The sequence below is a fragment of the Arvicanthis niloticus genome, chromosome 2 (assembly GCF_011762505.2).
Source record: "Arvicanthis niloticus isolate mArvNil1 chromosome 2, mArvNil1.pat.X, whole genome shotgun sequence".
Classification (NCBI taxonomy): Eukaryota; Metazoa; Chordata; class Mammalia; order Rodentia; family Muridae; genus Arvicanthis; species Arvicanthis niloticus.
Window position 1 is genome coordinate 10211194 of NC_047659.1, and position 21299 is coordinate 10232492.

General features: G+C 44.9%; 1 protein-coding gene across 8 annotated transcripts in view; it reads right to left on the minus strand.

Annotated features, from left to right (window-relative positions):
- The window catches only part of Garnl3 (GTPase activating Rap/RanGAP domain like 3), a 144364-nt gene that overhangs the window by 55961 nt on the left and 67104 nt on the right, over positions 1-21299 (minus strand). For all 8 annotated transcript variants that reach the window (XM_076928519.1, XM_076928524.1, XM_076928520.1 and 5 more), the window contains 5 exons: positions 17212-17311; positions 15372-15490; positions 9407-9471; positions 8308-8371; positions 4566-4592 (listed from right to left, as the gene is read on the minus strand). In XM_076928519.1, coding sequence (XP_076784634.1) covers positions 4566-4592; positions 8308-8371; positions 9407-9471; positions 15372-15490; positions 17212-17311 — 375 coding nt within the window. The remainder of the gene's footprint in view (positions 1-4565; positions 4593-8307; positions 8372-9406; positions 9472-15371; positions 15491-17211; positions 17312-21299) is intronic.

Here is a 21299-nt window from a genome sequence, read left to right on the forward strand (position 1 = left end):
TACTTTGTGTATGCCTAAATTACTTAATAATCAAAGAGTCCATTGTTGGAAGAATATCAATACCACATGGCTGTCTGACCCACCACTAAATGAAGGGTTCTGGATGTTGGTAGTCAAGGTGTGGGTGGTGAGTGGGGACAGAGGTGAGAGGTCAAGGCAGGGTGCTGGAATTCAGACGTGGAATGGCAAAAGTAAGAGTCTGAAAGTTCAGCCTGAGCTGGTGGCTCAGTGACTAAAGTGCTCACCACACGTCCAGAGAACTGGAATTCAGATCCCCAGAACCCACAGAAATGCCTGGTAAGTTTGGTAAGGTGCCTGCCATTCTAGTTCAGGAAGGCAGGGGGTGGGAGGTATTCACAGAACAAGCTGGCTAACAAAAGTGGATATATCAGGGAGCTTGGCATTTGATTAGGAGATCCTGCCTCAGTGATTAAGGTAGAAGAGGGATAATGGAAGAGTCCTGACATCAACATAAGGCATCCATATGTGTGTATACATGAACCCACACATACACACATGGCATATGCACACACTTATGAAAAGAAGACTCTGAAACTCAGGTCTGAGGTTTGTGCTTCTAAACTTTCCTCTGTCCCAGTACACCTTCTGTAACAGCGGCTTTCTAGATAGACACATAAACAGGGAGGGCTGGAGGTGTTGGATCCCCTGAAGCTGGAGTAATAGGAACTGCTGGGAATGTAACTCGGGTCCTGTGAGGACAGCATATTGCACTTAACCCCAAGCTATCTCTCCAGCCCCAGTCTCTGTAGTTTTGTCAGGACTTTGACTTCTTTTGAGTTTCTATGGCCATGATGTTTCTTCTTTTTTTGGAGTAATGACAGCAGTCACATATCTCTAAGATGCTGGCACCTCTTCTGTTCCTGAACCCTCATAAAAAGAAGCCTTGGCAATGTGTAGTCTAGCAGAAGACTGAAGCAGTGAAACAGTGGCCCTCTATACTTTGGTGTCCAGGCTGACAGTATCAGGAGTCCTGGAGGGGTTGCTAGGAGATGACTGGCTCCCAGCCCAGTGTTCCAAGCTCAGTAGGTCTGGCATCTGGCTTGGAAGAAGTTTGCATCAAAAAGATTTCCCTGAGATGTTTTCACTGCTGGTCCAGGAAACAGACTCTAAGAATCAGTGAACAAAAGGAACTAACTGGGAGGCTTCCAGGAAGCCTGGAATTGGGTCCAACTGAGCCAACAGACAGTAAACATAGGGCAGAAGGATTAGGGATACTAGCAGCTCAGAACCAGAAAGAACCCACAGGCCACAGACAGGGAAGTCCAGGAACAAGAGATTTGGCCAAGGCTGGTCATAAGTGAACAGCAGGCAGACCTGGGATCTAGGTTTTTTGACTCTTTTCCATAGTATTCCAGGACAGGTCTGCACTGAGCAAAGATGAGAGCACAGGCAGAGATGTCTGTGGCCAAAACTTTATGAAACTTCACAGGGATATTCTGCGACTGGCAGCATGCTACCAGTACCCCAGCTGAGGCCTTGGAGGGGATGGAGTTGTGAAATATGTTATCAGGTCACGCTAAAGCACTACAAAGTCACTGGGCAAGGAGGATGCAGGATGGGGATTGTCTAGTTACCCTGGAATGACAGATAAGATTTTCATCCTTTAAGGTCATGTACAGGGAAAGGACCATGATTCCAGGTTTGCCATGATGAACCTGGCCTGCATTTCTTTTTCCTGATGTCCAGCTGCTATTAATACTCCCCTAAGGAGCCCCAGTTTAAATGAGAAATTATGTAGAAGCTTCTGCTTCAGGTGGACATTTCAGGAATGTTGTCTTGGGGCTCAATAGTGGTTTAAATATGCTTGGTCCAGGGAGTGGCATTATTAGGAAGTGTGGCCCTGTTGGAGTAAATGAGTCACTGTGGCTTTGAGACTCTCCTCCTGGCTGCCTGAGGATCTAGTCTTCTCCTAGTTGTAGCTGGATCAAGGTGTAGAACTCTCAGTTCCTTCTCACCATGCCTGCCTGGATGCTGCCATGCTTCCATGCCTGGCATGATGATAATGGACTGAACCACTGACACTGTAAGCCAGTTTCAATTAAATGTTGTCCCAATATGAGCTCATCTCTTCACAGCAATGGAAACCCTAGCTAAGACAGGATCTATTGAAATAACCTGCTGTCTAAGGCTTCTCAGCTGATGCCCATGATGAACAGAAAGCATTCATCTGTTTTCAGAAACCAAGGTGTCGGTCACCATAAGGAGCTGTCTCATACTTTAGGAGAGGCAGTTTGATCTGGGACTACCTGATCATAACAGATCATTTTTTGAGTTGTTATCTTCTGGCACTGAGAACCGAACCCAGGGCTCCACCATGCATGCTAGGCATGTGCTCTACCACTGAGCTCTAACTCCCAATGGACCCCACTTTGGAATAAGTCACTAAACACATCAGTGCTTCATGAGCACTGGATTTGGAGGGATGCAGGGAGCTTTCTTGGCCCCATGTTCAGTCTGCACTACTGCAGGAAGCTGCCTATTGGAGAGTTAAGGTACTGATTTCCTCAGGACCCAGTCCTTGCTCAGACACACAAACTGACCACATTTGTCATTTCTATTTGTTTAAAAGTTAAAATATTTATTTTATATGTATATTTGTTTGCCTGCATGTATGTGTACTACATGTGTGTTTAGTGCCTGTGGAGGCCAGAAGAGGGTATTGGAGTCCCTGGAACTGGATTTACAGATGGTTGTAAGTCACTGTGTGAGTGCTAGGAATTGTGGACTCAAGTTTTCTGTAAGAACAGCCAGTGCTCTTAACCGCTGACCCACCTCTCCAGCCCCTAGTTCTAATTTTATCTATGGAATTAATACTCCAAATTATATTCCTTCTTAGAAAAGTGAAATCTGAGCAGAAAGTCCCAATGAATCCAGAAGAATCATTGGAACTGAGGAAGGATGGCCTTATTTAAACAGCATGGCTGATTCCTTGATTCTGTTGCTTGGACAGTGTCCTGGCTAGGATTATGCTAATTTGACACATCCAGAGTCACCTGAAAGGAGGAACCCTCATTGAGAAAGTATTTCCATAAGATTTGGCTATAAGTCATTTTCTTCATTAGTGATTGTGGGTGGTGGCCCATCTCACTGTGAGTGGGGACATCCCTGGGCTGGTAGTCCTGGGTTCTAGAAGAAAGCAGGCTGAGCAAGCCAGTAATAAACAGCACCCCTCCATGGCTTCTGCATCAGCTCCTGCCTCCAGGTTCCTGCCCTCTCTGAGTTCCTGTCCTGACTTCCTTCAGTGATGAGCAGTGATGTACAAGCATGAGCCAGATAAACCCTTTCCTTCCCAACTCTTGGTCATTGCGTCTATCACTAAGACAGACAGCCTTCTGTATTTATAGGGCTCTGCTTGTTCGCAGTTTACTGGTTCCACCAGTGTGTACTACAGCACAGGACATTAATCTCTTGTGGAGACACCAGTCTGTGTAGTCATGAACATATAAAACATGGGTATCACATCTCCAACTTCACTTTACTGAGCAGCTAATCTTTCAGGAACATCACCTTCTTCGGTCTTTTTTCCCTGACCATCATTACAACTACTCATAGTTTATCACTAGGATGGATAGAGTCAAGGCAAATGTACCAATTGATTCTAACTGTGGGATTAAATGGGAATGCTTGGGCCACTCATCTCTCAGAAAGCTCTCATGGATGATGACCTCTGCTCACCCCTTCCCAAGTTATCAACAAAGGACGTTTTCCTCTTCAAGCAAACAGCCCCTTAGTAAAGAGACAAGATTGAGAAATAGAGATCTGGCCTGTACAGTGTAGGCCAGGAACAAAGTGGGTGCTGCCACCGCACTGCAGTGCTCATAACAGATGCACGGAGACACATTTGAATTCAGGACATTTTATAAAGATGTGTCAGCTAGGTGAGGTGATAGACTAGGCTTGGGGTATCAGGGAAATGGAGGAGTTAGGATTTTACTGAGTTTGGCCCAAGCAACTAGATATATGATATATGATATATGATATATGATATATGATATATGATATATGATATATGATATATGATATATGATATATGATATTTCTATTTCTGCTATGTGTAATATGCACAAACCATCATCATCTCCCTACTCAGTTATCTGGTGATAACATGCTGTATATTTCTCTCTCTCTCTCTCTCTCTCTCTCTCTCTCTCTCTCTCTCTCTCACACACACACACACACACACACACACACACACGTGCACAGCCACATACACACACCCACTCACACCCACTTAAAATGGGGGTAACAGAATGAAGCCTGCAGACATCTTGGGCATCTGGAATATTAAGAGAGTGTGGCTGACGCACAGACATCCTATTTGAATGGCAATGAGCAGCTCTTTACAATGTATTCACAGATGTATGCAGATTTAAGCATATTTGTCTATTTATAGATAGCTGTATGGAAAATTCTGCAGGAGACCTTGGACAGCCCCTTTAGTTAAGCCTCTTTGTGAGAACGAGCTCACACTGCAAATGCACCGAAGTCTGACTCGGGGAAGGCTGTGCTCACAGTGAAGGGGACAGAACAAATACACCACTTACCTCTTGCTCTTCCAGAACCAGCAAGTCCTGTCAAGCAAAGATTCAGGAAGTTATGTTTATATGTCATGGTAATTAGTGGATTTTGGTTTTCTGTGAGAGCCAAGCATTACATAGTCACACAATTTGATGTTATGACGTTTTGGAAATAATTGAAATTGGTTATGGGATCTTTCTTTAAGGGAAATGAAAACAAAAGTAATCAACAACAGAAAACAAAACTCTGGCTGGACTACACACCCCTCAGGGAACTCTCTGACAGACAGTGGTGCTCATCCCTCCCTAAACCAAGCAAACTTCCTTTAATAAGGAGATAAGATTGAGAAACAGAGAGCTCAACATGGGTGTCAAAGGCTGAGAGCCAAGGTCAAGATGCAGGCTCACATATATCCTATTGCTTGACCAACACTAAGTCAGCTGCCTGAAGAGACCCTCGCCTGAGATCAGCATGGGCCAGTGGTGACCCTAGTGAAGCCTGGCTTTGAGTCCTTGCTCTGCTACCTGCAGCTGTTTTGGGGTACAGATTATTTTGCTTGTGTCTATTCCTTCCTTACTCATGGTTCAAGGATAAACACTATTTTGCCCTGTGCAGGTCACTATGGAGAATGACAGGGTGAGCACGTGTGGGGGATGCCTTTCATACGACCTCAGGCCCCCGTCCCTTATCATGCCCAGTTACTTCCCAGTAAACTTCTGAAGAAGCTGGGAAGCAGATACCAAAGGCTCTACAGGGGTCACTGAGTAAGTGCAGGTGGGGAAGGTGGATCCTAGGAAGCCATGGCTACTGGTGAGAACAGAGAGGAAGAGACCCAGGAGAGGTGGACAAGGCTAAGGGACCCTCAGCCTCCATCTCAACTGGGGAGCTGACAACTTCTAAAGAAGTATGCAAGTCACATAAAATCTCCCATCTTTTGTAACAGAAGGACTCTTTTGTTCAAAGTTCAGCCATCTGAATCCCAGGGAAACCCAAGCGTGCTCTGTGTCTTATGCTTTGGGACACACTTCACTGCAGGAGACTCTCTTCCATAATTCCCTTTGATTGCAACCACCTGGCCATGGAGCCCATCATTCCAGAACTACAGGTAAGGAATAGGAGACTCAGTGGGGCCTGGGTAAGGTCACATGGCCTGGTTCTTCTGACACCTTCAAGGGCACAGTGAATAAGACATGAGGGGCTTCCCGACTGCCTTTAGTCCAGCAAGTCTCAGAACTGGGGCATTTAGCTATAGCCCCTGGCCCGGTGACAGGGCTTTCCTCAGTGACCAGGCTGTGGGAGAAACCTTGCAACAGGAGTCCTCAGGGTCTCAACATTCAGCCCTGGTGGCAGGAGGGATGTCACAGGCTGCCAGGTCACACTTCTTTTTGCAGAAATTTTTGTTTTGGATTCTATCTGCTTAGAAGTGGGTACTCCTGCCAGGCATCGTGGTCTACCAATGTTCTACTTGACAGCATTCAGAATTTTAAAAAACTCTCATTTCTGGATTTGTGGGTACCAACTAGGTCTCTTCTTGTTGTTTTTCCATTTGTAATTTCAGCCTGGAAGGTCTATTTTGTACCAGTAATGGTGTTTCTTAAAATAGTCCGATTATTTTTCTTTGTGTCTGTTTATATATGTCTGTGTATGTATGTAGACATGTATTTTCCCGTCTCTGCCTTTCATCTTGCTGCAGGAGGGCCACAATGAAGGATGCCGGCTACTGCTCTAAGTGGGCTCTGGGGATCTGAAATCAGTCTTCAAACTTGTGCCAGCTCCTGGTATTGTTTTTATGGAATTTTGATTTTGATCATTAGTTTGTTGCTAATAGTAAGTTTAAAAAATCCAAAATATTAGATTTAAGAATGCATGATTTTCTAGGCAGTGGTGCTGCACACCTTTAATCTCAGCACTCAAGGGGCAGAGACTGGTGGATTTCTGAGTTCGAGGCCAGCCTGGTCTACAGAGTGAGTTCCAGGAAAGCCAGGGCTACACAGAGAAACCCTGTTTCAAAAAACAGAAACAAAACCAACCAACCAAAAAAGAGTGAATGATTTCACATGGACTTAAAAAAACCAAGAAATGCTTTAAACATTGAGATTCATTCTGTTGATTTTTATAGATTCCATGGTCATCAGGAAAGTTAGTACAACTATCGAGACGCAAACGTGATGGTGAGGGGCAGGAAGGCAGCCAGCATACATATGCACACTTCTCCAAAGCCAACTTAATCACACACATTGCTTCTGGAAGGATTTGGGTCAAGAAAAATGTAACTGCATCCTAGCAAGGAGAGGCAGAGGGACAGCAGTCTTCTGCTCACACTGAGGCTGGTTCAGCTTCTGCTCACCCTGTGAGTCCTGTGACTGACAGGGCTTCTAACAGAAATGTGTAGATGATGGGTGGCAGCTTTGAAAGCATGACTGTCATGAGAGAAAGATACCCCTGGGCAGCTCCTCCAGGACTCTGGGGCGGGGCCTTTGGGATGGGCTAGTCATGATCAGAAGGAATGAACTAAGAATCTGGTCTCATAGCCCAGTGTGGGAGTACATTCCTGCTCCCCAGTCTTCCAGAGGCTAAGAAGGAAGGACATGAGCTTGAGGTCACTCTGAATTATGAGTGAGTTCTAGGGTACCATGGGCCATATGGTAAGACACTGTATTTAAATAATCCAAGTTGTATTATGAAGTACTAAAGGCACATTGCTACTGATATAATTTATAATTATAAATTTATAATTCTAATTTGTTTTTAAGGTTGCCATAGTTACTTTACGCATAGCACAACTTAATTTGCTTAGACTAACACACTAAATTTTGCCTGAGTTTATTCTAGCAGGGTAAAAATACTATTTGTGTTTTGTTTTGTTTGGGGGGTGTGTGTGTGCGCGCGCGTGTGCGTCTTGCAGCATAGAGGACAATCAGGACAACTTATGGGAGTCAGTTCTCTCTTTCTACCATGCCAGTCCCCATGGTTGAAGAAATAGTATTTTACAATTTAAATGAAAGCAAAGGCATGAGAATATTCAACTCTGTATGTTTGGGTTAAGCTAAGTTGAAAGGTAATGAGTGGTCTCAGTTTGAAAGCTCACCTTAAAGGCATACAGAAAAAAAAAAAAAAACTGTATCCATTCTGATCAGTCCTCCACAGCCCACTTGAGTTATTTCCCCACAAATGAACTCATTTTCCTTACTCAGCACAGGCCCCTGTTGCCTCCTGGACACAACTCCAGGCTGCCTCTCCAGCTTCTTCCTTGTCTCGTCTCGTCTCGTCTCGTCTCGTCTCGTCTCGTCTCTTCTCTTTCTTTTTCTTTTCTTTTTTTTTTTTTGGTTTTTTGAGACAGGGTTTCTCTGTATAGTCTTGGCTGTCCTGGAACTCACTCTGTAGACCAGGCTGGCCTTGAACTCAAGAAATCCACCTGCCTCTGCCTCCCAGGTGCTGGGATTAAAGGTGTGCGCCACCACTGCCTGGCTCTTCCTTATCATCTAGCTCTGGGGCAACTCACCTCCTTGAAGCTCAGCTTTGCTCTGTTGACAAGCATCCTAGTGAGGATGGCTACAGTTTTAGATTTCAGAGTTAAATTGATTACAGCTGCATGATGAAGGTACAATTGATATATATGTAAAACATTATTTAAACCTGACAACCTGACCCCAATTATGACACCACATCTCCTTCTCCCTGGGCAGGCTAGCCTGCCCTACCGTCCTGGCAAGGTAAGATAGAGTCTATGCAAGTTATGAAGTCATGAAGTCCCAAGGCTTCCTTTACCTTTTGTATCTCGGGATGAAAAATTTCCCTAGGTCCTTTCTCGAACTTTTCTAGGTTCATGGCACTGAAACAGAGCAGACAGAGTGAGCCAGTGAGACAGGGACTAAAGCAATAGAGAGTAAGGCATAGTTCTCTGGATAGCTGATATTATTGAGAAAAACCATGGTAAATTCTCTGAAGGGCCTGTCACACTGGAAATGCAGATCAGCAAGTGAGGAGAGAATGAGCGAATCCACAAACTTCACCAATTGCTTCGTGTAACTGTCCCCCTGGGCACTCATCAGTTAGAAGCAGTCATCAGGGACTCCTCGCTGTTCTCCCAGATTGCTATTGACTTATTTATTGTCTGTCATTGGCGATTTCATATAATATATGATACTCTTTACCTCTGAACTGCAGAGTCATAGAGACCTAGGTCTAAACCTTGTAGTTTCCTAGCTCTGCAGAGTCCCTCCTGCTCCTTGATGCCCTGACTCCTCATAGGAGAGTGGAGACAACTTAGGTCAACTTTGTGCTGTGGAGTTAGAGTCACTGAGAAAATGCTGGAAAAGCAGCAGTGTCTGACAAAGAAGCTACTGTCACTAGGATGTAATATCTTAGCTGGGGACAGAGTGACAGGCTCCATCTGAGTGATAGCCATGCCCGGGAGAGAGATGAGAGGGAGGTGGGAAGCCAGGGGCAGCAGCCAGATGTGGCAATCCTTTCACTCACTGTTCAGTGAAGAATAAAGCATATACCCCAGGGAGCCGTTGCTGGCATCTGGGTTTCTATTGCAAAGTATAAAAAAAACCTGAAAATGATTTCTTGATTTTTTTTAAAACCTGAAGTATCCAAGTGAACACAAGAAAAAAAATAGTGGGCAAAGAATGCAGCCTAGAGAGATGCTCAGAAGCCAGGACCAGGTAGGTGTGCAAGGTGTTGGCTCTGAGGTCCCTCTTTGAACCTTCGTTTTATCACCTGTAACACTGACAGTCCTGCTATCTGGGGAAGACTCTAGAAGCCTGGCATGTCAATCAAGGAAAGCTATGCACAAGGATCCTAGGAACAGGCCATCCATACAGGCCTCCAGGTTGTGTGGCCTCTGTCTGTGGATACTCACCTTAGGATGGACTTCACAGACAGCGTTTTTGTGGGGCTGTAGGGGAGGCATAGTTTTTGCGTACCCTGGAAGAATCAAAGTACCAATGAGTGATGAATCTAGCACCCTTCACCTCTGAAGAGCCTCACCTGCTCACTGAGGTGTGACCATGCCTGTGCGCTCACATTCTTAAGGGTGGGTGTGGAAATAAACATTCTACATAGGGAAAAGAAAACCCTGCTCCAGCTGATCACACCCCTCCCTCTGGTTACACATTTTGGGTCCTGAGTAGAACTCTTCAACACATCAGGCCTTGGTATCTTGGTACCATAGTAGACAGCTAAACCATCTGCTACAGTTTTGATATAAAACACACAACTGCCCATGTGTTGAGGACTGTGTCTCTAGTCTGTGGCACTATTAGAAGGTGCTAGAAGCTTTAAGAGCTGGATCTAGTGGGAAGTCTCAGGTCACTGGGGTGATGTGCTCTCAGAGGTGGGTGTAGAACCCTGATCTCTTGGTTCCCAGCTGCCATGAGATGAACAGCATCCTCCAGCTGTAAGGACCCTGCTCTGAAGTGTCGCCTCATTACCTGCCCCAGAGCATGGACAGCTGGTTAAGGTCTGATGCTTCCATAGCTGTGAGCCAACACAGACCTTTCCTTTTTCCATGTCTGTAGTCATCTTGGCTTAACAGAAACCCATGAACCACACCATCCAATGTTGGGAGCTGACTTTTAGCAGAAAGCGGCTATCAGCTTTGCAGCCATCTTGAGCCATATACCCTGATGTGAGACTTGTTTTTCAACAGCCTACAACAGCTGAAGCACACTCTGATATCCAACATATTTTGTTTTGCTGTTTACTGCCCCCAGCTGCAAGGCGCACATGGTAGCCACGCCTGCAAGGCATGCAGTTCACGTGCTGTCCACGTGCTATCCATGCCATACATGCCTATAAGGTGCACGTGGTATCCACGCCTGTAAGGCTTATATCAACACCTGCAAGGCACGTGGTATCCACGCGCCTACAAGGCACGTGGCAAAAGCGTATAAATAACCCAGATTTCCCTTCAATAAACGAGACTAGAGACTTGATCAAAATCTCTGTCTTGTCTCCATTCTTCGCCTCTTCCCCTTTATTCCCCCCCCACCCTCTCTTGTTAGACCCTGACCCGCAGACCGGAGCGGAGCGGCAGCTTGGGCCGGAAAACAGTGGCCGCCAAGCGTGGAGTGGAGAGGAGAGGGCCGCAGCAATCCAAATCTGCCGAAAGGGGATTTGTTTGGTCTCTGAGCTAAAAGTCAGTTATGGTCAAAGTTTTAAAAAAACAAAACAAAACAAAACAAAACAAAGTCTTTTGTTCAATGAGACTCAAGTACCATGTCACTAGGTCAAAGACCTTTAACTAGGAATCACTCAAATCTTCCAGCAAGGTTTTAATAATGTGCCCATTGCAGAATTACTTAAGTCATTTATTCATTTAATGAGAATGCACTGTGACTAACTCGTAGGAAGGGCTGGATAAATTCTTATCTATTGAACAGGACCAAGGAGCTGGCTGAGTATCCTGGGTCCAGACCACCCAGACCAGATGATCTGGTCCTGTCTTCTCTCCCTGCCACTTACACAGGAGTTCCACAGAGAGCAGATGAGGTTATCAAACAGAACCCACTCAAAAGGCTTCTTGGTAATTCTGGCAAATCATAAAACTGGCATCACTAACAACCAGGGGAGGGTTGAGACGTCTTTCCAGGAAATGAACAAAGAAGTAAATACTTGTCCTGTGGGTTGAGGGACACTTCAATCAGCTTCTCTGTCCAAGCCAGGATCAAGGGCCTGGGAATAGAGTTCCTTTTCCTTTTTCCAGCCTGTGATCTCTGTTAGTAAAGAAACCAATGTACAAGAGACCTGACTCTCATCTCGCCACTGGCCATGAACAATTGTCCCCATGCAGGGCCCTCAGCTCTCTTCCTGGGTTCTTCACTGGACTAAACTTGCCTTTTTGGTACAAATTAGAAACACTGTCACACTCAAAACCATGATGATAGTAGCTTCCTTTTTAAACTTCCCAGGTCCCAATATCAGGAGCTGGGCCCTTCCTGTGGTGTCGCTGTGCACTGGCCCCAGCCTGCACTGTGTTCAGCTACATAAGAGGCTAACCTGCTCAAGATGGCCTCAGCTCTGTGCCTCTGCTTAGCCCCCTCTGTACCATCTTCTCTTCTCAGCAAACATACCAGATATGACTCTAAAGACAAGCCCAGAACAGCTTGTATTAGGTGACAGTGACACCTTCATGAGTAACTATATGGACAGGAGCCTGAGCCTTGCAGACTCTGGCCTTGTGGTTTTCCTCACTACACCCTGGCAGAACTCTCCCTTCCCATTTCCTGTTTTCAGCTTTCTAGAGTCAGTACTCAAATAAAACCACTCTATTTTCTGGTGCAAATATCAAATGCCATAAGTAGAAGCCTGTGTCAGTACATATCAGGCACCAGAGGTGAGCACTGTGCAGATTCAGAAGAACAAGTTGGACATTACCTGGTTCGTGCAATACATGTATACACACGCATGCCTTCATGTGTACATGTGAGTACATGTGCCTTCACATACCTATGTGCACTTGTAGAGACTCCCAGAAGCGTGCTATGATAGGCTGAGCAGACAGATTTTGATCCTCCTCTGTTCACCTGCTCTATTGTCTGGATGGAGTTTCTACAGTGAGTTTGAGTTGTTTCTATATTCAAATCATCACCATGTGCTTAGATTGAGCCCAGCTTTACCCTGCTGGGCTTTACCCTGGTTCTTTTCCCAACACCTAAAAACCCAAGCATAGACACACGAAAGGACTGCTTACAGTAGGGTTATAATACATTCTGCTGTTCTAACTGCATTTAACCTGAAACCGCATGAACCTGTGTGCACAGGGGCTGGGCAGAACCTATTGTACTTCCCACAACCCCTAGTGCTAGCTTCCAGTTCCTGGAATTTGGTAACTGGTTTCTGTCAACATTCTGACCTTATTCTTCTCACCTCCCTTTGATGTATCCATTTGTAGCTAGGAGCCAGCACTGTTAGCCCACAAGTTCAGCACCTACAGGAGAGGCTTTGGATGAAGGCATAGGCACTTCTCAGTGGAAGACGCTAATATTCCTGATGGCCAGCCCTGCGCTGCTTTCACAGTGGTCTGGGGACTTGAACCTAACCCTCACACTTCTCTAAGAGTGGTCAAGAGTAGCCCTACAAAAGACTATTGTTTGTTAATTCTGACTCCTTCTTCCTGAAATACTCCCATCTCCCTTTCTCCTTTGCCAGTGCCTACAGCCTTTATCCTTCCGATCCCCATGTGCAAGCTCTCCCTGACTTCATCTGCAGGGTCTCAGCATCTTCATTAGCTTTGTTCCCTACAAGGTGGTGACCACAGTCGATATTAACACAGACAACTGCTTCAGAAATAGAAATAAGTCAGCTTTCCCCTGTACTTGTCCTGCCTGCCCATCCTGAATACCCAGCAAACATCTAAGATAAGGACACAGGTGATATCAAGAAGAAAGAAGATAGGGTGTCAAATAAGTTCACTCTAGAAAGGCAGAAGAGGTGGGAAAGAAAGAAGGAAAAGAGGCAGGCTATGCGGTTAGATGCCAGGCCATAAGAGCATGGCAAAACTGCATTTTTCCCTATAGTGACACCTAAGTGAGCCCTGTAGGCAACACGGCACTGGAGCAAGAGGCTTCTTTCTAGGCAGGACCTCCACAGGAGTCTGAAGCCCATGTGGCCCCTGTGGAGACATGGTGAAGGGCAGAAGCTGCCAGCATGGATGATTGGCAAGATACAGATATGGACCAAAGGCCATGGCTTGCAGGGGTGAGCCCTGGGTGAGTTATAGAGCTGAGGCCCAGAGGAGGCAGAGACCTGAGACTGCCAAAGAGGAGCTTCATAAGGGTCAAACAGCAAGACCCACAGACTTCAGCAAACAAGCTTTCCCAGAACCTGAGACACCGGAAGGGACCAACCAGTTCTATACCAGGGTTCATGGAGTGGGGCATGCATCTCACTGTACATAATTAATTCTATATGTAAACTTCTTACTCAAATGTGTTCTGCTCTCATGGGCTCTCAGCTCTCTTCTCATATACCTAAAGATCAATTGTTAGAGGAACAGCAAAAGGGAAAGTCCAATTATCTGCCCAAAACTACAGTCTTCCTGAAGAGGACCCTGAAAGCAGAAGGGTCTCGAATGTTGTAATAAGTAAGTAAATAAATACATAGATAAATAAATAAATAAATAAATAACAGAACCAGAAAAACCAGAAAAAAACCAGAAGTCACCTGCCTGGTGTAGAAGATAAGGGGCTGGATGAAGGCACAGTAGTTCTTCACTAGGAGAACCACGGGCACCCACTTGCACGTATACCCCACTCCTACTCACATGGGGCTCCTAGAGCATTGATGGCTCTGCTTGTCACATAGGTGTGCTGGAAGCAAGATTATGGCCCCATTTATGGTGGTGATATGGGGAGGAGATGTGTTGGTCCTTCCAAATCTTTTGAGTCATTGGAAAGCACCTGTCCCTGTAAGCCTTGGTCCCACTATAGTCCCTTGTTGTGAACATGCCTCTTATGGAAATAAGTTCATGAGAAACACCAAAAAAGAGTTTGACTCTGAATTTGCTTCATAAAAAAAAAAAACAATTTCTGAAAATACTATAAAAGTTTACTTAAATGGGGCAGCAGCAGCCAGAGCTGTTAAGGTGGGCCAGCAGCCAGAGCTGTTAAGCTGGGCCCTGGAGTTATCTATTCATTCAACACATACTCCTGGAGCTGTGCTGCTGTGTCAGGCATTGTGATACATGGGGAGGACACTGAGGGAGACATGAGTGTACTTTTGAGTGAGAAGACACGGAATCAAAGATTTGGTCTCTGGGAGTTCTGGAGTATACTTGGTCTGTCATCTACATGGAGGGACTTTTGCCAGGCCATTTAATTTTTGTAATTGCAATAGCAGTGAGTGAGATTTGGGTAGTTAAGAAAATAGCTAGTGGTTCTCAACCTGTGGGGTCACCTAAGACCATCAGTAAACACAGATGTTTATGTTATGATTCAACAGTAGCAACATTACAGTTATGAAGTAGCAACAAAAATAATTTTATGGTTGGGGGGGGGTCACCACAACACAGGGAACTGTATTAAAGGGTCGCAGCATTGGGAAGGTTGAGAACCACTGGTCTAGCATATAGTAAGTGCATAATAAATGTTAGTTTTTATTCTTATTATTATTTTAGCTCAGTATTTTAGAAGTACCTAATCATAATTTGTTGAATTAGTAGTGGTTTCTAGAAATTTTTCCTATTTTTTTTCTTTGTGAGATAGTCTCATATTTGGGGAAATGACATCAAACTTGCTATGTAAGTGGCCTTGAAACTCCTGATTCTCTTGCTTCCAATCCCCAAGTGTTGGGAGCACAGGTGTGTGCCATCACAACTGGTTTATGCAGTGCGTGGATTGAACACAGGATTTCATGCAAGCTAAGCAAATCCTATCAACAAAGCCCTATCCTCAGCCCGTCTTTCTAGGTTACTTAAAGTTGTTACTTTATTGCTATACATTTATGTGTACATGTTGGTGTGTAGGGGTGCGAGTGTGTATGTTTTAGGACAGCCAAGGTTACACAGAGAAACCCGGTCTCAAACAATAACAACAAACCCAAAAGTTATAGCTAAGACTAATGAAGCAATATGTTCTATGAAACATACTGCCATTTCCCAGTTGCCAAGACTTATGAAGTGGCTGTGTCTGAGCATGGCTTAAAGATGGGGAGAAGCTGAGCTTGGAGGCCCCAGCACAGAACAGTGGGATTCTTCCATCTACAGTGAGAGGAATCACCTGACTGACAAGGCACTAACTGAACTGAGGTGGGGTGAACTGCAAGGCCCTCCCAGCATGGGTGCTGACCAGGCAACACCAGCGTACAAACACAAGTCAGGTACTCACTGTTTTCCGCCATAGAATCGCACGATACTGAGGGACACGCTGATTATTCTGGTCAGAAAGGGTGACAGACAAGAAGAAGGGGCTCTTCTCTGCATCATTTCCAATGTAATTCTGATGGACTAGAGAAGAGACAGTCGGTGAGGACCCAGCTGGTTCCTTCAGACAGAAGTGGCCAGCCCTCATATGCTATCCCAAGACTGGCTTGGGTAGGACTGACCACTAATCGTGCACCCACTTCCCTCTACCAGCAAGTGGCTCAGAAGTGAACACGTGATTCATGGCGGCTGAAGCAGGATGAGAAATCTGCCGAGAGCCTTATGGAAGATAACATCCCCTTCTTCTGGATGTTGTAGAGTCAGATGATGTCTGGAGCTACTGCAGCCATTGTATGGTCATAAGGCGGGCAAAGCCATCACACTGGATGCTGGTGGCATTCAAACTCACAGCGACCCTTTGCTGTGGAGCCAATGCTGTGGGCACTCCATGCACAGTCACAGGAAGATGACTGGTATAGTTCTGTCTTGGTAAATGCTTCTGTATCTCCCACCCACCTAAGTAACCCTGCCTGGCCACACTGAACCTTTTAGAATAATACTGTAACAGTTTTCCTTGTTTTTTTATGTGCAGCACATTGGTGTGTGTGTGTTGCACAAACGTGGATGTGTGGGTGTGCATGCCTGTCTGCACACTTAGGAAGCCAAGAGAGGATACTGGGTGTCTTCCTTCAGTGCTCTCAGCTTTACTGCCTTGCGACAGAATCTCTCACTTAACTGGATAGTCTCCATTTTGGCCAGGTTGCCTGGCCAGTGAACTCCTAGTATCTACCTATGTTTGTCTTTACAGTGTTGTATTGCAGGCATGCTCAGCCATGCCCAGAGTTTTTACACAGGGCTGGGGATTTGAACTCAGGTTGTCATATAGCAGTGCAATTGCTCTTGCCATCTGAGCCCCGTAACTGGTTTTTAAAAAGACATCACTCTCATTTCCTGGCTTGAACATCAAGTTCCACAATGGATACCCCATGGCACATCTCTGACATTTCAAATTTCATCAGTTCCTCTTTCTCCATCCCCAGTTCTGCTCTCATCAGTGACACATCTACCCTCCATCTTTCCATGTGCTCTCTCTAAACGTAGCCTAAAACTGTGAGTGACAGAGCTCTCGGTGTGAGTTAGGCACCAAGTTTTGTGTGATTCTTGGAAATCTCATTGGAAACTTTGTTTACACCTATAGGGACGGACTAGAAACAACCCCACTTTACAGATAGAGAAGCCAAGTCCAAGTCCCAAGGCTAATGAGAGCAGAACCAAGTTGCAAACCTGGTCTATAAGCTCCGTGAGGGCAGGGGGCATGGTTCACTTTGCACTGCCCCTCACAGCTATATATACTGTCCACCAGACAAATACTTGTCATTGGTGAGTGAATGTGACAGAGCCCGCAGTCTTATGGCCAAGAGGTTGCTCAGGAAACCATTGTTCTCCTTCAGGTCTCAAATGAGATGTTTAACACTTATGCAGATAGGGTACTGACCTTGCTAAGTTGAAGCCTTTTTTCCATCCTGAAAATTCTTATCTCATTCCTATGAGCTAATTCCTTCTTAAGCAGGAATTAAAACAGCATCAAAACCCCACCCCCACAGCACTCCTCACAACAGACCAACCCACAATCAAGAAAGCTCTGATTGAAGCTTTTAGCCCACGCAGCTCACTCTTGACCTTACTGTGCAGTGCTCTGACGCTGTTGTCCTGAATTATTTCATTCTACTCATACACGGTGTTTGAAATTATTATGCAGGTTTTAACATCATTTTTTCCCCCAGTCACCACAAGGACATAATTACCTTGTCCTAAAAAGTACTTGAAATACCACCGGGTGTGGTACTCTGGGTTTTCTAAGTGCACGTCTGTCCTTCGCCAAGTGCCTGGCAGAGCAGCTGCGTTCTGTATGGAACAAAGCAGAGCTGTGTCATTAAAATGTGCACTCAGAAAGTGAGCATGAAGCTAGCAATAAACCAGAAACTCAAGAACCAGGGTAAAGAAAGTCAGCATTAAAAGCACACACATAAGGGCTGTAACCACATGTTCTCACCAGCAATGGTGCCCAGCGCAAAGTCATGTCACAGAAACAGTCTAGAAATCTTCAGGGTGCAGGAGTAAAAATGAGGGAACTAGTTCTAACAGGTGTAAAGTTTTCTCTTCTCTGGTGTATGGCCTCTGAATACCTGGGAATTGGTGTCCCCTAGGCACCAATTCTTGCTCCCCTATTGCCAGCACATTTCATCCAGAGGACATTTGTTAGCATCTTACTCATGTTCATTTGCTTTCTAGAATGTGGAAACGCAGCTTAACAATTACCTAGTTGGTGTGTAAGATATGAACAAACAGAATGAATAACTCTATTAAAACACAGTCATTATTAATGCTTTGCATGTGTGATGATTAATCCTGGTTGCCAACCTGACTGGATCTGAAATCAACTAAGAGGAACGCCATTGGGCACATCTGTAAGAGGTTTTCTTGATTAGGTTGTCTGAAGTGGGAAGAACCACCCATAAATGTGGGTCATACTTTCTGGTGGAGGCCTGAAAAAAGGAGGTCTGAGGAAAAAGGCCTTTTATACTTTGCTATCAGATCAACTACCTTGTTGCTGCCCCCACTGCCGCTGCTGCCTCGGTTATTCTTTGCTGATATTAGAACACGGAAGACCAGTGGATCTCCAGGAATCCTCCAGGCCTTCAGCATCTGACTGGGACTGATTGAGGTATCCATCCTTGTGGACCAGGTAGCTATTGGATTCTCAGCCTTTCCAGTAGGAAGACAGCCATCACTGGAGTATTAGATCATACTGTGTAAGCTGAGCTAACAGATCTCCTTTTAACAGACACTCATTCCATCACTTCTCTTGCTTTAGAGAACTCCAATTGACAGCTGAACTGCCCCCACCATCCACACACAGCTATTTGTTCTTTCTTTATCTCTCTCCCCACTGTTTTTCAAGACTGGGTTTCTCTGTGTAGCCCTGGCTGTCCTGCATTCATTCTGTAGACCAGGCTGGCCTTGAACTCAGAGATCTGCCTGCCTCTGCCTCCAGAGTGCTGGGATTAAAGATGTGCACAAACACCTGGCTTGTTTTTTTTTTTTTTTAAACAACATGGAATCATAACAAATCATGCAGTTTGAAGGATTTACTTTCCACTTAATATGTTTTTACACACACATAGAGAGATGGGGGAAGGAGAGAGAGAGAGAAAAAGAGAGAGAGAGAGAGAGAGAGAGAGAGAGAGAGAGAGAGAGAGAAAGAGAGATAGATAGATAGATAGATAGATAGATAGATAGATAGATAGATAGATATCAGGGTTTTTCTTGTTTGAGATGGGGTCCTGGAACTCATTATGTAGACCAGGCTGGTGCCCTGAACTCACTGAACTCCTCCTACCTCTGTCTCCCAAGTACTGGGTTAAAGGTATGTGCAACCACACCTGACTATCAGTTTTTAAATGGAAATGATGTTTATCTACCTATTAGATAAAGGAACACAAATATAAACACATTAAGATTACATTTTTGCTATTAAATTGTTAAGAAGGAATGCCAAGGTCTAGGGACACCAGTGTGTGTGTGTGTGTGTGTGTGTGTGTGTACACAGATACATAGGTGAGCCAAGGGGCATCTTACGATGTTCTTTCCTATCACCTCTAACTATTCTTCTGAGGAAGGATCTCTCCCTGAACGTGCCTGCACTGCTCATCTAGGCTGCAAGTCAGCCGCCCCAGTGACCTCCTGTCATCCATAGGTGCTGAGATCCAAACCGTGGTCATCATGATTGTGCAGCAGATACTCTTAAACCACTGAGCCATCCCTCCTTTCCCATTCATTTTAGTTGTGTGCTTTGTGTATGTGTGTGGAAGCATATGCCATTGAACACATGTGGAAGTCATGACAACTTGCTCTACACACCATGTGAGTTCTGATGGACTCTGGTTGTCAGGCTGTCAGGTAGCATCCTTACCCTGAGACATCTCACTGCTCACAGATAGCATCATTGCCCTGAGACATCTCACTGCCCACAGATAGCATCCTTACCCCGAGACGCCTACCCTGAGATGTCTCACTGACCACAGATAGCATCCTTACCCTGAGATATCTCACTGCCCACAGATAGCATCCTTACCCTGAGACATCTCACTGCCCACAGATAGCATCCTTACCCTGAGACATCTCACTGCCCACAGATAGCATCCTTACCCCTTAGACGCCTCACTGACCACAGATAGCATCCTTACCCTGAGATGTCTCACTGACCACAGATAGCATCCTTACCCTGAGATGTCTCACTGACCACAGATAGCATCCTTACCCCGAGATGTCCCACTGCCCACTTCTCTAGGTTGAACCCACTCCTTTATTTGGTGCTCACTCCCTTAAGAATTAACCTACTCGCCGGGTGGTGGTTGCGCACGCCTTTAATCCCAGCACTTGGGAGGCAGAGGCAGGCGGATTTTTGAGTTCGTGGCCAGCCTGGTCTACAGAATGAGTTCCAGGATAGGCAGGGCTATACAGAGAAACCCTGTCTCAAAAAACCAAAAACCAAAAATAAATAAATAAATAAATAAATAAATAACCTGCTCAAATGATAATGGCCTTAATCCTATTTCTTCATATTTATTGGTCATTTATGATTTTTTTATTTTGCGGGATACCTGTTACATCTTTTGTTTCCCTAAGCATTGTGTAGTATTTTTAAAATAATTTTTGAAGCCTTTGAAACACAGTGCAAATCATTTCTTCTAATTAAATTTTTACTCCAAACTTGTTTATGGCAATTTTGGCCTCAGGGATGTTCTAAACTTCTCAGCTTTGCACCAAGTGACTCTAGTGTGTTAGTGTTGTATTAGAAAGACGTCCCCGTCCCCATATCATTATCAATCAAGCTGCTCATATTGATATGATAAAACATTATCAATAAAGTTATACCATGTTTTACATGTTCTCTCATACTTCACTGTCATCAGTTGGATATATATTATTAAAGATCAATTTCCACTAACACTTTGTCAACTAATCCAGATCTAATTATTGAACAGTCTGTCACTTCTTATTTTATTTTTAAAAGGATTCATTTGTTTTTTATTTGTGTGTGTGTGTATGTGTGTGTGTGTGTGAAGTTGTGTGCATCATGTGAGCACAGATGCTCACAGTGGTCAGAGGAGTCCATAAGCTCTCCTGGAGCTGGAGTTACAAGTAGTTGTGAGCTGCCATGTAGGTACCAGGAACTGGAGCTGGGTCCTCACCAAGAGCAGTGAGTGCTCTTAACCTCTGAGCCATCTCTCCAGCTCCTCTTTTCCTATCTTCATGAGACAGTAAATCTTACCGTGAACATGTGAGTCTTGATGCCAGGCTGAGACTGTGTTAAAAGTTATTGGAGAGAAGCTCTATGGAGTTTACATAGTGCCATGCATGGAAAACAGACCATCCAGGACATGTGTTGTGATTCTGTGACATGTGACATATGACATGCTTCCGTGACTTTCTAGATGGTTGTGATCAATTCATACCATGTTGAAGTTTTCTTCAATTTTGAATTTACAAAGAGGCTTTCAATTTTTTTCTTTGCCAGATCTTTGTAGACTAGATTAAATGGAGGAGAGGGCACACTGCAATAGCTCTTCTGATGGTGAATGGTTTTTAGATTGCTGGACCTCCCTATTAGGTTATAATATATTCTCTAAACTGACCACTGGACTTTTAAAAGGATGGGTGTGTTGGAGTTGTTGCTAAGGGGATCTGCTGGCCTCTTCCCTCCGTGTGTTTCTGCCATGCTTTCAGGCTCACACTACCTTATGAGGTGAATGAGGAAGCTGTCTGTGCCATGGCTCTGGGCATGCTGACATCTGCCAAGTGCTCTAAACTCCAAGTTGCATGCAGAACC